The sequence below is a fragment of the Anomaloglossus baeobatrachus genome, chromosome 2, assembly GCF_048569485.1.
Source record: "Anomaloglossus baeobatrachus isolate aAnoBae1 chromosome 2, aAnoBae1.hap1, whole genome shotgun sequence".
NCBI classification, from domain to species: domain Eukaryota; kingdom Metazoa; phylum Chordata; class Amphibia; order Anura; family Aromobatidae; genus Anomaloglossus; species Anomaloglossus baeobatrachus.
In genome coordinates this window covers 748190436-748208919 of record NC_134354.1, presented here as the reverse complement: position 1 = coordinate 748208919, position 18484 = coordinate 748190436, and the positions used below count along the sequence as shown (strand labels likewise).

The 18484-nt window shown below is 50.8% G+C and overlaps 1 protein-coding gene across 3 annotated transcripts in view; it reads left to right on the top strand.

Moving 5' to 3' along the window:
- Positions 1 to 18484, top strand: part of DYNC2H1 (dynein cytoplasmic 2 heavy chain 1) — an 852364-nt gene that overhangs the window by 113846 nt on the left and 720034 nt on the right. For all 3 annotated transcript variants that reach the window (XM_075337457.1, XM_075337458.1, XM_075337455.1), the window contains exon 14: positions 8297 to 8458. In XM_075337457.1, coding sequence (XP_075193572.1) covers positions 8297 to 8458 — 162 coding nt within the window. The remainder of the gene's footprint in view (positions 1 to 8296; positions 8459 to 18484) is intronic.

The window sequence follows — 18484 nt, the reverse complement described above, 5'->3', positions numbered from 1 at the left end:
GTTTGACTTTTGGAAAGAGTTTGAAGAAAAGCGGGTCCATGTCTGGACTCCCGGCATGTCCCTTCTCACCCCACTGTGTCGGCGGTGTTGTTAAGGTTGATTTAAAAGGCTGAAGCCTTACATTCCGCGCTCCTTCACCATCCCTTCTGGGCTCTGGCTTGAAGTGGGAGCCAGCACGGTCTCCATGCCTGGCAGGAGTCTGGTCTCCATCCACAGCCCCTTGAGGATTCTGTTGGACCGGAGCACTCATCCCCAGGGACATGGCCCTGCGTCTCAGCAGCTAAGTACCTGAGACGTTTATGTTGGGGGTCCCGGTTCTTTATTGTAAGGGGAGAGTATGCTGTATGTGATTGTTTTTAACTTTTCCGGCGGGTTCTCCAGCTTTTGCCCGAGAACCGCGCCGATGGTGCCTGCTTGTCGGCCTCGCCGCTTAAATTTAGGCCCCGGCTTCGCCGGAGGCCTAGTTTCGTTTTCCTACCCTCACATGTCACTCATGCAGAGGGACAGGTTCGGCTCCTCCCGGCGGCCGTTCTACACAGGGGAGGGACACTCCCCACTGCTGGGGCGTCCCTCCTTCCCTACAGGTCTCTATAGCCCTCCAGTTCCCGCTCTTTTATAGGATCGCCCCTAGTCCCGCCCCCTCTCTTCGCTCCGGCGGCCATTTCTCAGGCAGAGTTCACTCTGCTCTGGGACATCCTGCATTCTGCATCTCTGCTGAGGTGCTGCGCACTGAGGGACCGGGCTTCGGGATCTGGAGGGCACACAACACCGCGCTCAGCGGTCTGGTAAGCCACAGCCGGTCTCCGGTTGTGGACCTCTGTATATTCTCCCTGGGGTTCATTCTCTGCAAAGCCCCCACTCCAGCAGCATGTCTCACACAAGGAGCAAGGCTCCAAAGCTTTATTCTGCATGCACTGCATGTAAGCTCCTGCTGCCTGAGCCGAGCATTTATCCACACTGTGATGGTTGCTCTAACTTGGCGGTGCCACAGCCTGGAGTCTCACCCCCAGTGGTCTCTCAGGCTGCTGCTGCACCTGTGATTGAACCCCCGGCCTGGAGTCCTTTTTTAGGTCCATATCCCAGTCATTTGCTGAGTCCATGGGACTTTTGTCCAGGACTTTGATGAATATGCATCAGCCTCCCTCACAGGGTGCCTCTAATACTCTTGACAGAGGACTCCTATCCTCTGACCTCCGTCCATCGGAGCTCACGGAGGATTCATCATCTGATCCCAGACCCCGTCCTTCTAAGAGAAGGCGCAGGGTTTCCTCCCCCTCCCCATCCCACGGCTCTGTCTCAAGAGCTGACTCTCAAGATGAGGAGGATGCCCTCACTGGGGGCTCGGAGGCTATGTATCCCATTGATTTCTATGAGGGTGACTCAGATCTTAGTGATTTGATTGCTTCTATTAATTCTGTGCTGGATCTCAATCCGCCAGTGTCAGAGGAGCAACTCTCTTTGGCAGAAAAACATCAGTTTACCTCAACTAAGAGAGTGAAGAGTGTGTTCTTTAACCACTCCAGTTTTCAGACCGCTGTGACCAAACCCAGGGCCTGCCCTGACAAACGCTTTCCAAAGCGTGGTTCTGATGACCGGTCTCACTCCCCAAAGGTAGACCCTCCGGTGTCTAGGCTCTCAGCCCGGACCGTTGTGTCGGTGGCTGACCGCACCTCACTTAAGGATTCCACTGACCGTCAGATTGACCTTCTGGCCAAATCTGTGTATGAAGCTGCGGGGGCCGCGTTTTCCCCGACTTTTGCAGCAGTGTGGGCTCTCAAAGCCATCTCTGCTTCTCTAGAGGAGATGCATTCCCTCACCAAGGAATCTATGCCTGAGATGGTTGCCTTAACTGCTCAGGCTTCAGCTTTTTCATCTTATGCCATGTCTGCCATGCTAGAGGCTGCTCACCGCACTGCGGTGGCTTCAGCTAATTCTCTTGTTATCCGCAGGATTTTGTGGCTTCGAGAGTGGAAGTTTCTGGCTGGGCTCCCTTTTGCTGGGTCCCGGCTGTTCGGAGAACAGCTGGATGAAATCATTAAAGAAGCTACTGGCGGGAAGAGTACTTCCATGCCACAAACCAAGACCAGGAAACCCGCCCAGGGTAGGAATCAATCGAGGTTTCGTTCCTTTGGTTCCTCCAACTGGTCATCCTCTAAGCCTTCCGCCTCGTCCGCTAACTCAGCCAAGGATCAGAAATCCAACTGGCGCCCAAAAGCGCGTCCGCAGAAGACCGCAGGAGGTTCTGCCACTAAGGCAGCTTCCTCATGACTCTCGGCCCGCTCCAGCCACGTCCTTAGTCGGTGGCAGGCTCTCCCACTTTGGCGACGCTTGGTTAATGCAAGTCTCCGATCAGTGGGTGAGAGACATCATATCTCACGGCTACAGGATAGAATTCTCTTCCAGCCCTCCAAACAGATTTTTCTCTCAACTCCCCCCTGCTCCAAGGCCGCCGCCTTCTCGCAGGCCGTGGCGTCCTTGCAGGCAAACGGAGTGATTGTCCCAGTTCCCGCTCAGGAACGGTTCAGAGGTTTTTACTCAAATCTCTTCCTAGTTCCAAAAAAGGACGGTACCTTCCGGCCCATCCTGGATCTCAAGCTTCTCAACAAGCCTGTCCGGGTGCGGCATTTTCGCATGGAGTCTCTGCGATCAGTCATTGCCTCTATGACCCAAGGGGAGTTCCTGGCGTCCATCGACATCAGAGATGCCTATCTACATGTGCCAATCGCAGTGTCACATCTGTCACATCAGCGATGGTTACGTTTTGCGATAGGAGAGGATCATTTCCAATTCGTGGCTCTCCCCTTCGGGTTAGCCACGGCCCCTCGGGTATTCACCAAGGTCATGGCGGCAGTGATTGCGGTCCTGCACCTCCAGGGGTTAGCAGTGCTTCCCTATCTGGACGACCTTCTGGTCAAGGGTCCATCCAGCGCAGACTGTTAGCGGAGTGTTTCGCTCACTCTCGGCACCCTAGCCCAATTCGGGTGGATTGTCAATCTTCCTAAATCCACTCTGACTCCGACCCAGAGTCTCACGTACCTAGGGATGCAGTTCGAGACTTTGCCGGCACTTGTGAAGTTGCCCTTAATCAAACAGCAGTCTCTCCGGCTAGCGGTGCGCTCTCTCCTGAGGCCCCGCCGTTATTCCCTCAGGCGCCTGATGCAGGTGCTGGGTCAAATGGTGGCTTCCATGGAGGCGGTTCCCTTTGCCCAGTTCCATCTGCGTCCTCTGCAGCTGGACATTCTCCGCTGTTGGGACAAGCGGCCTTCCTCCTTACAGAGGTTAGTGGCTCTGTCGCCACGGACCAGGAGCTCTCTTCAGTGGTGGCTTCGACCCCTCTCCCTGTCCCAAGGGCGCTCCTTCCTGGCTCCGTCCTGGGTGATTCTCACCACGGATGCCAGCCTATCTGGCTGGGGAGCGGTACATCTCCACCACAGAGCACAGGGCACTTGGACTCCGTCCGAGTCAGCCCTTTCAATCAATGTGCTGGAAACCAGAGCCGTGCTTATAGCTCTCCTAGCTTTTCACCACCTGTTGGCGGGCAGGCACATTCGAGTCCAGTCAGACAACGCGACAGCGGTTGCCTACATCAATTACCAAGGCGAGACACGCAGCCGCCTGGCAATGTTGGAGGTCCAACGCATTCTTCAATGGGCGGAGGACTCCAAGTCCACCATATCCGCAGTCCACATCCCTGGCATAGAAAACTGGGAGGCAGATTATCTCAGCCGTCAATCCGTGGACGGTGGCGAGTGGTCCCTGCACCCGACAGTGTTTCAGTCAATCTGCCGCAAGTGGGGCACTCCGGACGTGGACCTAATGGCATCCCGTCACAACAACAAGGTTCCGGTTTACGTGGCTCGCTCCCACGATCCTCAGGCCTTCGCCGCGGACGCTCTGGTTCAAGACTGGTCCCAGTTTCGTCTGTCCTACGTGTTTCCCCCTCTAGCTCTCTTGCCCAGAGTCCTGCGCAAGATCAGAATGGAGGGCCGTCTAGTCATCCTCCATTGCACCGGACTGGCCCAGGCGAGCTTGATATCCAGACCTGCTCCAACTGTCCGTGGAGATGCCGTGGCATCTTCCGGACCGTCCAGACCTGCTCTCGCAAGGTCCGTTTTTCCGCCCGAATTCTGCGGCGCTCAAATTGACGGCGTGGCTCTTGAGTCCTGGATTTTGACGGCTTCTGGTATTCCTCCTGAAGTCATCTCCACTATGACTCGGGCCCGTAAGTCTTCCTCCGTCAAGATCTATCACAGGACTTGGAAAATTTTCCTGTCCTGGTGTCGCTCTTCCGGCCATTCTCCTTGGCCTTTCTCCTTGCCGACCCTTCTGTCTTTTTTACAGTCCGGTCTGCAGCTAGGACTGTCCCTCAACTCTCTCAAGGGAAAAGTCTCAGCTCTATCAGTGCTGTTCCAGCGGCGTCTCGCCCGGCTGGCTCAGATCCGCACCTTCATGCAAGGTGCGTCTCACATCATTCCGCCTTATTGGTGGCCCTTGGATCCCTGGGACCTTAACTTGGTCCTCACGGTATTGCAGAAACCCCCTTTTGAGCCTCTTAGGGAGGTTTCTTTGTATTGTCTTTCTCAAAAGGTGGCCTTTCTAGTTGCCATAACTTCTCTCAGGAGAGTCTCTGATTTGGCTGCGCTCTCCTCGGAGTCACCTTTTTTTGTTTTTTCACCAAGACAAGGTAGTTCTCCGTCCGACCCCGGACTTTCTTCCTAAGGTGGTCTCTCCCTTCCACCTTAACCAGGATATTTCCTTGCCTTCCTTCTGTCCGGCCCCTGTTCATCGCTTTGAGAAAGCGCTGCATACTCTAGATCTGGTGCGTGCTCTCCGGATTTATGTGGCTCGCACCGCTGCGCTTAGGCGGTGCACCTCTCTTTTTGTGCTAACCACAGGGCGGCGCAAGGGTCTCTCTGCTTCTAAGCCGACCTTGGCCCGTTGGATTAGATCGACCATTTCGGACGCCTACCAGAGTACTCAGGTGCCTCCCCCGCCGGGGATCAAAGCACACTCGACCAGAGCTGTCGGTGCGTCTTGGGCTTTTAGGCACCAGGCTACGGCTCAACAAGTCTGTCAGGCTGCCACTTGGACTAGCCTGCATACCTTTTCGAAGCACTACCAAGTGCATGCTCATGCTTCGGCAGATGCGAGCTTGGGCAGACGCATCCTTCAGGCGGCTGTCGCCCACTTGTGAAGTTAGGCTCCGCCTACTTCTTAGTTTTTTCTGTTTATTCCCACCCAGGGACAGCTTTGGAACGTCCCATGGTCTGGGTCTCCCAAAGGAACGATAAAGAAAAAGAGAATTTTGTTACTTACCGTAAATTCTTTTTCTTATAGTTCCGTATTGGGAGACCCAGCTCCCTCCCTGTTGCCTGTTGGCAATTTTCTTGTTCCGTGTGTTATCACCGGCTGTTGTCATGGACAGAGTCTCCGGTTGCTCCGGTTCTTACTCGGTTCTACTCGTGGGTGGCTATTCTCCTTCAGCTTTTGCACTAAACTGGCTAGGACTGGCTACCAGGGGGTGTATAAGCTCAGAGGGAGGAGCTACACTTTTAAGTGTAGTACTTTGTGTGTCCTCCGGAGGCAGAAGCTAAACACCCATGGTCTGGGTCTCCCAATACGGAACTATAAGAAAAAGAATTTACGGTAAGTAACAAAATTCTCTTTTTTGCGCAGATGCTACGTTTTGATCGCCTGTTATTGCATTTTGCGCAAAATTTGCGGTGACCAAAAAAAGTAATTTTGGCGTTTGGAATTTTTTTGCTGCTATGCCTTTTGCCTTTTACCGATCAGATTGATTTTATATTTTGATAGATCAGTCGTTTCTGAACACTGCGATACCAAATATGTGTATATATTTTTTTTTAACCCTTTAATTTTCAATGGGCTGAATGGGGGGTGATTTGAACGTTTAGGATTTTTTTCTTAATTTTTTAAAACTTTTTTTTTTTAATTTTACTAGGCCCCATAGGGGACTATAATGATCAGCAATCTGATCGCTCTTCCATTTGTCCAGATCACAGCTACACAACTGATATCTGGAGAAAAGCTGCTTTACTCTCACACACTGCCCTCTGCTGGCAGTGAGAGAAAGTGGCTCATGATAGCTACAGTAGTAATCACATGACCCTGTGCTACCATGGCAACCACCAGAAGTCACGTAATCACGTCACGTAACTTCCGATGGGGCTGGGTAAGTTATACTTATGGCGTCCCACTGTTACATTGCGCTGTCAGATTTTGACAGCGAGATGTAAGGGTTTAATAGGCGCAGGTGGAACGCGATTCCACTCGTGCCTGGCAGGCACACATGTCAGCTGTTGAGATCGCGGATTGCTGCAGACTGCCCACGTCAGGCGGAGGGGATTACCCTCTCACGATCCATAATGTACCGACTACGTCATGTATCGTGAAGAGGTTAAGAGTGGTGACTGGTAGTGATGGGCGAATAGTAACTATTCTTGTTCGGATTATTCGTAACAAATCCAAAAGCACTATTCCGGTATTCATCACAAATAACAAACCTAATACAAATCACTGAGGAACCAGAGTATTTTTCTTGTCGTGACAAATACTGGAATAGTACTCAGTATTTGGTAAACTTTATCCAAACACAAATAGTTACTATTCCTCATCACGAGTGACTTGGCCTCCATAAAGGAGTTGTGTCATGTGGGACATTTAGGGCATCTCCTGCCATAATGCCAGAAATGTTTTGTTCCCAGCTTGGAATTTCATTTACCAATTATTAAGATGTATACTGACCGCTATCATCCTGTCTTCTCTCTGAGTGTTATGTGCATTAATGTTCCTTTTCTCAGAGAGAATTGAGCACCTTCCAGACACTTCTGACAACTGGCAGGATAGAGGATAGCCAGGTTTCCTTGAACTTTAGGTGTTTGTGGTATCTACTGACATTAACCCCTTCAGCCACGGGGCACTTTCAGTTTTTGCGTTTTTGGTTTTTGCTCCCCTTCTTCCGAGAGCCGTAACTTTTTTATTTTTCTGTCAATCTTGCCATATGAGGGCTTGTTTTTTGCGGGACAAGTTGTACTTTTAAATGAAACCATAATTTTTACCATATGGTGTACTGGAAAGCAGCAAAAAAATTCCAAGTGTGGAAAAATTGCAAAAAAAGTGTGATGGCACAATAGTTTTTGGGATCTTTTATTCACGGTGTTCACTATATGGTAAAACTGATGTGTAGGTATGATGCCTGAGGTCGGTGCGAGTTTGTAGACACCAAACATGTATAGGTTTACTTGTATCTAAGGGGTTAAAAAAAATTCACAAGCTTGTCCAATAAAAGTGGCGTACGTTTTGCGCCATTTTCCGAAACCCGTAGAGTTCTCATTTTTTGGGATCTATGGCTCAGTGATGGCTTATTTTTTGCGTCTCGAGCTGATGTTTCTAATGGTAGCATTTTTGCGCAGATGCTACGTTTTGATCGCCTGTTATTGCATTTTGCATAAAACTTGCAGCGACCAAAAAACGTAATTTTGGCGTTTGGAATTTTTTTGCCACTACGCCGTTTACCAATCAGATTAATTGATTTTATATTTTGATAGATCGGGCATTTCTGAATGCGGCGATACCAAATATGTGTATATTTATTTTTTTTTAACCCTTTAATTTTCAATGGGGGGAAAGGGGGGTGATTTGAACTTTTAGGTTTTTTGTTTTTTTTCTAATTTTTTAAAACTTTTTTTTTACTTTTTTCATTTTATTTTACTAGTCCCCCTAGGGGGCTATCGCGATCAGCAATCCGATCGCTGATCGCTATCTGATGATCACAGCTATACCGCTGTAAACAGCAGAAATAGTCACTTTCTTTTTTCTTCTGCTCCGTGCCGAGGAAAAAGGAAAGTGAAACTTCTTAGCAGCAGGCGTCATCACATGACCCTATGCTACGATGGCAACCACCGAACGTCACGTGATCACTCACGTGACGTCCGGAGGGGGCGGCGGTAAGAAGAAAACATGGCCGCGCGCATATAGATCTCGCTGCCAGACTTTGGCAGCGAGATCTAAGGGGTTAATGTTCCGGGTGGAATGCGATTCCACTCGGAACATGTAGGCACACATGTCAGCTGTTGAAAACAGCTGATATGTGTGCCGATCCACGCCACCTGCCCGCGGCAGGGGGCGGGGCTTACCGGGACACGATCCATGACGGAAAGATCCGTCCATGGTCGTGAAGGGGTTAATATGTATGGCCAACATTCTAATATTTGTGTGGGTGCTTTTCACATTTATTTATTATTTTTTTATACTAATATTTTTCTCCCTATGTCAGAGTTCTAGGATGAGCTCTGGGGAATCTGGCCAAAAAACACAAATCACCTGGGACAATCCTAGAGAACTTCAGAGTTATATTGAGAAACTACAAAGTGCAGCAGAGCAACTTTCTACTGAAAATCGGAAACTGAGGAAGAAACATACAGACTTCAGTCAGAAGGTACATTACTTTTGTGAACTTTATTCATTGAAATCCAGTCCTAGTTTTACATTCCAGAGTATCTGCACTGTGTGAAGAGGAAGGAAAAAAATGAAAGCTGGATATATGCATATACAGGGTCCTTATAGTCATGAATGAAAAAGATGGTAAATGAGGATGCTGATGTGCGCTTGTCCATTGCGTAAAGGAATACTAGGAAGGGTTACTTTAAAAAGTAATTCTTTTATTGCCAAATTCTTCAAATGCGACCCAGTTTTGGGCTCCGGACTGGAGCCATCGTCAGGTGGGTATACAATATAAACACTGAGCACAGGGGAAATTGCAGTTTTGGATGTATGTTTGAACCTTGTTACAGTCACGCTTTTCAGGCTCTATATCTCACCATCAACTGCAGCTTTGAGTGTGAGACTACCATCATTTTATAGACAATCATCTTGGCTATCTCATACATAAATTTGACTTGCAACTATTTAGCATATGATTTAGTTCTGCAGATTTTTGTCATGTCACTGCATTGTTACTGTTTTACTTCTGGTGTTTGAAAAATCTTTTTCTTACTGTATACTACAAATTACAACCTGTTCGCACATTCCCTAATAGCTCAGTGTGTTATTATGTAGATTGTCAAGTGAAAGGTCACTTTTGAACTGTAATGACCAGATGCAAGAGCTTCTGAGCTAGGAGGGAGGCAGTGCAGGAGCGGGGGACATATTGGAAGGCTCCTGGGATATCCTATGTGTAGGCTAAAGTCACCATCTAGGAATCTGACCCAGGCAAACTAACATGGAGTTATCCATCTAGGGAGGGAATAATAGGGTGTACTCTTATTTTGAGTAGAAGGGGGCTCCTGGGGAGATTACATGATCGGTAGCAGTAAAAATTGGGTAGAGGGGCGAGGCAGGCTACTGGGGGATTTCTTATAGAGAAACAATAGCAGGTAAAATATGCAGAAGGAAAGAGTGTTGCATGGGGCAAAAAATATTTTCCTAGGTAGTGGTGCCTGTGCCTCTGAAGTCCTGCTGGAGGCAGCGCGCAGACTCACTTCGGTGAACTGGGACTGGAGGCTGTGCTCTTCAGTGGAACGTCGCGTGGTGCCGGTGTCTATAGTAATGGCGTCAAGGAGGGAGAGGGGCTGAGTCAGGGATCACGCGCAAGTTCCGGCTCGACTGGAAGAGGGGGGCGGGTGAGTAGCTGAGGGCAGTGTGCGCTGTCGGCAAAAAGGTGCGCAATAATCCCGCTCATGTATAATTGGTAGGGTGGCTGTGGGCGGGTCTAGCCAAAGCAGGTGGCCTTGCTTAAAGTCGGGAAATACATTTTAAAATGTAGCTGATGGTAGCACCAAGGAGACACGGAGGTAGCTAAAGGGCCTGGAAAAAATGGAAAGTGTCGGGGAACAGCAGGGAAAGATTACAAATCTTTCTTTATCGTTACTTTGGGAGACCCAGACCATGGGTGTTTAGCTTCTGCCTCCGGAGGAGACACAAAGTACTACACTAAAAAGTGTAGCTCCTCCCTCTGAGCTTATACACCCCCTGGTAGCCAGTCCTAGCCAGTTTATCGCTTTGTGTCAGGAGGCATACATCCACACATGCATTCTCATCTGATTTGTTTGACTTTTGGAAAGAGTTTGAAGAAAAGCGGGTCCATGTCTGGACTCCCGGCATGTCCCTTCTCACCCCACTGTGTCGGCGGTGTTGTTAAGGTTGATTTACAAGGCTGCAGCCTTACATGCCGCGCTCCTTCACCATCCCTTCTGGGCTCTGGCTTGAAGTGGGAGCCAGCATGGTCTCCATGCCTGGCAGGAGTCCGGTCTCCATCCACAGCCCCTTGAGGATTCTGTTGGACCGGAGCACTCATCCCCAGGGACATGGCCCTGCGTCTCAGCAGCTAAGTACCTGAGACGTTTATGTTGGGGGTCCCGGTTCTTTATTGTAAGGGGAGAGTATGCTGTATGTGATTGTTTTAACTTTTCCGGCGGGTTCTCTAGCTTTTGCCTGAGAACCGCGCCGATAGTGCCTGCTTGTCGGCCTCGCCGCTTAAATTTAGGCCCCGGCTTCGCCGGAGGCCTAGTTTCATTTTCCTGCCCTCGCATGTCACTCATGCAGAGGGACAGGTTCGGCTCCTCCCGGCGGCCGTTATGTACAGGGGAGGGACACTCCCCACTGCTGGGGCGTCCCTCCTTCCCTGCAGGTCTCTATAGCCCTCCAGTTCCCGCTTTTTTATAGGAACGCCCCCTAGTTTCTCAGGCAGAGTTCACTCTGCTCTGGGACATCCTGCATTCTGCATCTCTGCTGAGGTGCTGCGACTGGGGGACCGGGCTTCGGGATCTGGAGGGCACACAACACCGCGCTCAGCGGTCTGGTAAGCCACAGCCGGTCTCCAGTTGTGGACCTCTGTATATTCTCCCTGGGGTTCATTCTCTGCAAAGCCCCCACTCCAGCAGCATGTCTCACACAAGGAGCAAGGCTCCAAAGCTTTATTCTGCATGCGCTGCATGTAAGCTCCTGCTGCCTGAGCCGAGCATTTATCCACACTGTGATAGTTGCTCTAACTTGGCGGTGCCACAGCCTGGAGTTTCACCCCCAGTGGTCTCTCAGGCTGCTGCTGCTGCACCTGTGACTGAACCTCCGGCCTGGGTAGAGTCCTTTTCTAGGTCAATATCCCAGTCATTTGCTGAGTCCATGGGACTTTTGTCCAGGACTTTGATGAATATGCATCAGCCCCCCTCACAGGTTGCCTCTAATACTCTTGACAGAGGATTCCTATCCTCTGACCTCCGTCCATCGGAGCTCACGGAGAATTCATCATCTGATCCCAGACCCTGTCCTTCTAAGAGAAGGCGCAGGGTTTCTCCCCTCCCCATCCCACGGCTCTGTCTCAAGAGCTGACTCTCAAGATGAGGAGGATGCCCTCACTGGGGGCTCGGAGGCTATGTATCCCTTCGATTTCTCTGAGGGTGACTCAGATCTTAGTGATTTGATTGCTTCTATTAATTCTGTGCTGGATCTCAATCCACCAGTGTCAGAGGAGCAGCCCTCTCTGGCAGAAAAACATCAGTTTACCTCGCCTAAGAGAGTGAAGAGTGTGTTCTTTAACCACTCCAGTTTTCAGACCGCTGTGACCAAACCCAGGGCCTGCCCTGACAAACGCTTTCCAAAGCGTGGTTCTGATGACCGGTTTCCATTTCCACCTGAGGTGGTCAAGGAGTGGTCTCACTCCCCAAAGGTAGACCCTCCGGTGTCTAGGCTCTCAGCCCGGACCGTTGTGTCGGTGGCTGACGGCACCTCACTTAAGGATTCCACTGACCGTCAGATTGACCTTCTGACCAAATCTGTGTATGGAGCTGCGGGGGCCGCGTTTTCCCCGACTTTTGCAGCAGTGTGGGCTCTCAAAGCCATCTCTGCTTCTGTAGAGGAGATGCATTCCCTCACCAAGGAATGTATGCCTGAGATGGTTACCTTAACTTCTCAGGCTTCAGCTTTTTCATCTTATGCCATGTCTGCCATGCTAGAGGCTGCTCACCGCACTGCGGTGGCTTCAGCTAATTCTCTTGTTATCCGCAGGATTTTGTGGCTTCGAGAGTGGAAGGCAGATGCTTCTTCCAAGAAGTTTCTTGCTGGGCTCCCTTTTGCTGGTTCACGGCTGTTTGGTGAACAGCTGGATGAAATCATTAAAGAAGCTACTGGCGGGAAGAGTACTTCCATGCCACAAACCAAGACCAGGAAACCCGCCCAGGGTAGGAATCAATCGAGGTTTCGTTCCTTTCGTTCCTCCAACTGGTCATCCTCTAAGCCTTCCGCCTCGTCCGCTAACTCAGCCAAGGATCAGAAATCCAACTGGCGCCCAAAAGCGCGTCCGCAGAAGACCGCAGGAGGTTCTGCCACTAAGGCAGCTTCCTCATGACTCTCGGCCCGCTCCAGCCACGTCCTTAGTCGGTGGCAGGCTCTCCCACTTTGGCGACGCTTGGTTAAAGCAAGTCTCCGATCAGTGGGTGAGAGACATCATATCTCACGGCTACAGGATAGAATTCTCTTTCAGCCCGCCAAACAGATTTTTTCTCTCAACTCCCCCCTGCTCCAAGGCCGCCGCCTTCTCGCAGGCCGTGGCGTCCTTGCAGGCAAACGGAGTGATTGTCCCAGTTCCCGCTCAGGAACGGTTCAGAGGTTTTTACTCAAATCTCTTCCTAGTTCCAAAAAAGGACGGTACCTTCCGGCCCATCCTGGATCTCAAGCTTCTCAACAAGCATGTCCGGGTGCGGCATTTTTGCATGGAGTCTCTGCGATCAGTCATTGCCTCTATGACCCAAGGGGATTTCCTGGCGTCCATCGACATCAGAGATGCCTATCTACATGTGCCAATCGCAGTGTCAAGCGGAGTGTTTCGCTCACTCTCGCCACCCTAGCCAAATTCGGGTGGATTGTCAATCTTCCCAAATCCACTCTGACTCCGACCCAGAGTCTCACGTACCTAGGGATGCAGTTTGAGACTTTGCCGGCACTTGTGAAGTTGCCCTTAATCAAACAGCAGTCTCTCCGGGTAGCGGTGCGCTCTCTCCTGAGGCCCCGCCGTTATTCCCTCAGGCGCCTGATGCAGGTGCTGGGTCAAATGGTGGCCTCCATGGAGGCGGTTCCCTTTGCCCAGTTCCATCTGCGTCCTCTGCAGCTGGACATTCTCCGCTGTTGGGACAAGCGGCCTTCCTCCTTACAGAGGTTAGTGGCTCTGTCGCCACGGACCAGGAACTCTCTTCAGTGGTGGCTTCGACCCCTCTCCCTGTCCCAAGGGCGCTCCTTCCTGACTCCGTCCTGGGTGATTCTCACCACGGATGCCAGCCTATCTGGCTGGGGAGCGGTACATCTCCACCACAGAGCACAGGGCACTTGGACTCCGTCCGAGTCAGCCATTTCAATCAATGTGCTGGAAACCAGAGCTGTGCTTCTAGCTCTCCTAGCCTTTCACCACCTGTTGGCGGGCAGGCACATTCGAGTCCAGTCAGACAACGCGACAGCGGTTGCCTACATCAATCACCAAGGCGGGACACGCAGCCGCCTGGCAATGTTGGAGGTCCAACGCATTCTTCAATGGGCGGAGGACTCCAAGTCCACCATATCCGCAGTCCACATCCCTGGCGTAGAAAACTGGGAGGCAGATTATCTCAGCCGTCAATCCGTGGACGGTGGCGAGTGGTCCCTGCACCCGGCAGTGTTTCAGTCAATCTGCCGCAAGTGGGGCACTCCGGACGTGGACCTAATGGCATCCCGTCACAACAACAAGGTTCCGGTTTACGTGGCTCGCTCCCACGATCCTCAGGCCTTCGCCGCGGACGCTCTGGTTCAAGACTGGTCCCAGTTTCGTCTGTCCTACGTGTTTCCCCCTCTAGCTCTCTTGCCCAGAGTCCTGCGCAAGATCAGAATGGAGGGCCGTCGAGTCATCCTCATTGCACCGGACTGGCCCAGGCGAGCTTGGTATCCGGACCTGCTCCAAATGTCCGTGGAGATGCCGTGGCATCTTCCGGACCGTCCAGACCTGCTCTCGCAAGGTCCGTTTTTCCGCCCGAATTCTGCGGCACTCAAATTGACGGCGTGGCTCTTGAGTCCTGGATTTTGACGGCTTCTGGTATTCCTCCTGAAGTCATCTCCACTATGACTCTGGCCCGTATGTCTTCCTCCGTCAAGATCTATCACAGGACTTGGAAAATTTTCCTGTCCTGGTGTCGCTCTTCCGGCCATTCTCCTTGGCCATTCTCGTTGCCGACCCTTCTGTCTTTTTTACAGTCCGGTCTGCAGCTAGGACTGTCCCTCAACTCTCTCAAGGGACAAGTCTCAGCTCTATCAGTGCTGTTCCAGCGGCTTCTCGCCCGGCTGGCTCAGGTCCGCACCTTCATGCAAGGTGCGTCTCACATCATTCTGCGGCCCTTGGATCCCTGGGACCTTAACTTGGTCCTCACGGTATTGCAGAAACCTCTTTCGAGCCCCTTAGGGAGGTTTCTTTGTATCGTCTTTCTCAAAAGGTGGCCTTTCTAGTTGCCATAACTTCTCTCAGGAGAGTCTCTGATTTGGCTGCGCTCTCCTCGGAGTCACCTTTTTTGGTTTTTCACCAAGACAAGGTAGTTCTCCGTCCGACCCCGGACTTTCTTCCTAAGGTGGTCTCTCCCTTCCACCTTAACCAGGATATTTCCTTGCCTTCCTTCTGTCCGGCCCCTGTTCATCGCTTTGAGATGCATACTCTAGATCTGGTGCGTGCTCTCCGGATCTATGTGTCTCGCACCGCTGCGCTTAGGCGGTGCACCTCTCTTTTTGTGCTAACCACAGGGCGGCGCAAGGGTCTCTCTGCTTCTAAGCTGACCTTGGCCCGTTGGATTAGATCGACCATTTCGAACATCTACCAGAGTACTCAGGTGCCTCCCCCGCCGGGGATCATAGCACACTCGACCAGAGCTGTCGGTGCCTCTTGGGCTTTTAGGCACCAGGCTACGGCTCAACAAGTCTGTCAGGCTGCCACTGGGACTAGCCTGCATACCTTTTCGAAGCACTACCAAGTGCATGCTCATGCTTCGGCAGATGCGAGCTTGGGCAGACGCATCCTTCAGGCGGCTGTCGCCCACTTGTGAAGTTAGGCTCCGCCTATTTCTTAGTTTTTTCTGTTTATTCCCACCCAGGGACAGCTTTGGAACGTCCCATGGTCTAGGTCTCCCAAAGGAACGATATAGAAAAAGAGAATTTTGTTACTTACCGTAAATTCTTTTTCTTATAGTTCCGTATTGGGAGACCCAGCTCCCTCCCTGTTGCCTGTTGGCAATTTTCTTGTTCCGTGTGTTATCACCGGCTGTTGTCGTGGACAGAGTCTCCGGTTGTTCCGGTTCTTACTCGGTTCTACTTGTGGGTGGCTATTCTCCTTCAGCTTTTGCACTAAACTAGCTAGGACTGGCTACCAGGGGGTGTATAAGCTCAGAGGGAGGAGCTACACTTTTAAGTGTAGTACTTTGTGTGTCCTCCGGAGGCAGAAGCTAAACACCCATGGTCTGGGTCTCCCAATACGGAACTATAAGAAAAAGAATTTACGGTAAGTAACAAAATTCTCATTTTTTAGAAAACCCTACTTTCTCCCTGTATTACACATAAAAATATATATTTTCTACTTAATTTTTTATAACACTAGGCATCCCACTATGAGCCGGGAGTTAGGTATAAGGGGGGAAATACCTGTCCTGAAGGCCCCAGAATGAAGATTGAAGACGGTGATCAGACATCCCGAGCGCTGTATGTCGGGAGGGTGTTAAAAATCTAGTTCACCCTCCCTCCCTGCACGCATGGTCCGGCTCAGGGGTTGGGGTGGGGGGGGTGTTGAGCGGGCAGGAGTATGTTGGGAAGGAACAATCCACCTGGAAGCCCCAAACACTGTTGATGTGTGAGGGGGTTAGGGTCCTGTCGGACAGACCAGAGAGGATACCACAGTGAGGCAAACCCACTGTCACAGATGTATCAAAGGTGACAGACAGTTGTGTGGTTTCTGGCAATAGAAGGTCACAGCGTTTGGCTTCACCAAAATGCTTCCTGACTTTCTATTGTTCCTGCTGTTAGTATTCATTGTATTAGGTAGCTTCCCTGCTGGTTTTTCATGTCTACCCCTTTGGGACACAGCGGAGCCCTCCTTCCATCCAGCTGCTGATTATTCAGTTCATTGAAGCTCTGGTTGCAAGCAGTTTGCTCGCACTCTTCTGTGGTATCATTTCTGAAATTTTGCTGAACTTCTACCTGAGTCATCTGTGGATAAGGAGTTAAAGTATTTTTCCCCTGTGTGTCCTCCTTGTGTATTTTCTAGTGTTTAGTGGGGATGATAAGGAGCTCATCCCATCTGCTCCCTATTTAGTGTCCAGCACTAAGGATACCTAGGGTCGGGTGTCCCGCTTGGCGCATAGGTGTGAAACCTATCTAGGGTGGTGAGGGACCCCAGGTACCAGTGGTAGGTTTGATCAGGGGTCACCATCTCCCCCTCCACTAGACACAGGGTTTCCTTTCCCTTCCTTTTCGCCATTCGCTTGGTACTTCCCCGTACCTAGAGTGACACCCACGCTCTGCTCTCGGTCTCTAGGTGGGATGAGAGAGTGACGAGACTACACTCAGCAGCTGTATCTGAAAGAAAAAGGGAAATAAATAAAACTACAAAATTATGGTAGAAACAAGGCTGAGTCAAGCCCTGTGTCTGCCTGCTACGAATACTAAGCTTACACTGACCAGTTTGTCTCCAGTTGGTGGTGTGGAGACACAGGGTCAGTGGGTGCTCTCGTCCGTTGGCCCGGCCACCTTTAGGAAGACAGCATGGCCCAGGGTTCATCCCAACTGAACGCCAACCTCCTTAACCGTGGGCACTACTCAGACAGCACAGGATGAGGGAATCACAATATTAAGACTTTATTGGATCCCCAAAATATTAACGGCACATAACACATAACCAGCAAAACACACAAATGTAACAGGCAACAGAGTCTCACCCTTCCGCTGGCTCACCAGGGATTAGAAGGTCCGTGCCTCAGAGCTTCCAGGGCTACTTACTCCAATCCAGCAGCACCCCGCTTTCGTCGGGCACCCACCGAGACTGGAGTAACGCCAGATTTAGGAAGCTGGCTGAGGTCTGCAACGTCTGTAGTCAGGTGACTGGATTGTCCCAACCTGGGTTTCTTGCTTAGGCTATGTGCACACGCTGCGTTTTTTGACGCTGCGTTTTTGTGCGTTTTTGGCCGCTAAAAACGCACAAAAACGCACCTGCGTCGAAAAAACGCGGCAAAAAACGCACGCGTTTTGCCGCGATTTGGTGCGTTTTTTTGCTGCGTTTTGCTGCGTTTTTGCTCACTGCGTCCTTATGCGTTTTTTATCAGTGAACAAAAAAAAAAAGGTCTGATGTCATTTCCTTCTTCAATGTGTTCTTCATTCTCCACTAGTGTATGCAGAAGGGCAGACAGCTGCAGAACTACAAGGCTCAGCATCCTCGATCCAATAGTGTATGCAGGAGAGCAGACAGCAGCTGTCGAACTACAAGGCTCAGCATCCTCCTTCCAGGACTGTATGCAGGATTTCTTTGCCCCCCCCAAAAAAAAAAATGACGTGGGCTTCGCCATATTTTTGTATGCTAGCCGGGTACAGCAGGCAGGTACGGGCTGCCCCCAACCCCCAGCTGCCTATTTGTACCCGGCTGGGAACCAAAAATATAGGGAAGCCCTTTTTTTAAATTATTTCATGAATTTCATGAAATAATTTTAAAAAAAAAATGACGTGAGCTTCGCCCCATTTTTGAGTCCAGCCGGGTACAACTAGGCAGCTGGGGATTGGAATCCACAGTGCAGGGTGCCCAAGCTTTCTGGGCACCCCCGCTGTGAATTGCAGTCCCGCAGCCACCCCAGAAAATGGCGCTTTCATAGAAGCGCCATCTTCTGGCGCTGTATCCAACTCTTCCGGCTGCCCTGATGCCGGGTGGCTAGCCAGGTAATAATGGAGTTAGGGCTAGCTGTATATTATCAGCTAGCCCTAAGCCCGAAATTCATGGTGTCACGCCAATATTAGACATGGCCACCATGAATTTCTAGTAAAGATAAAAAAAAAACACAACACAGAAAAATATTTTTATTAGAAATAAAACACAACACAATTAGTGACTCCATCTTTATTGAAATAAAGAACCCCCCTCCGCAGTAATCCTGGGTCAGGGTCCTGCACCGTCCAATCCGGATCCAATATCATCTGATCGGTTTGCTGGAAGGCAAAGCGATCAGATGATCTGTCAGGATCAAGTGCCTGAATCCCATCACACATCAGCTGATTGCATAAACGCCGATTATACAATCAGCAGATGCATCAGTAGAAAAAAAAAAAAAATAATACTCACTTATGTGCTGAATTACCGGCAGCTCCCGGAGCGATGGGGCGGGAGTCTGATCCTGTCCGATCGCTGCAGCAGCTGCCGGTAATCAGGGATGAAGTCTCCTGACGCATCCGCTGATACCGGCCGGGCGCCCGCGTCAGCCCGAGACTCGAT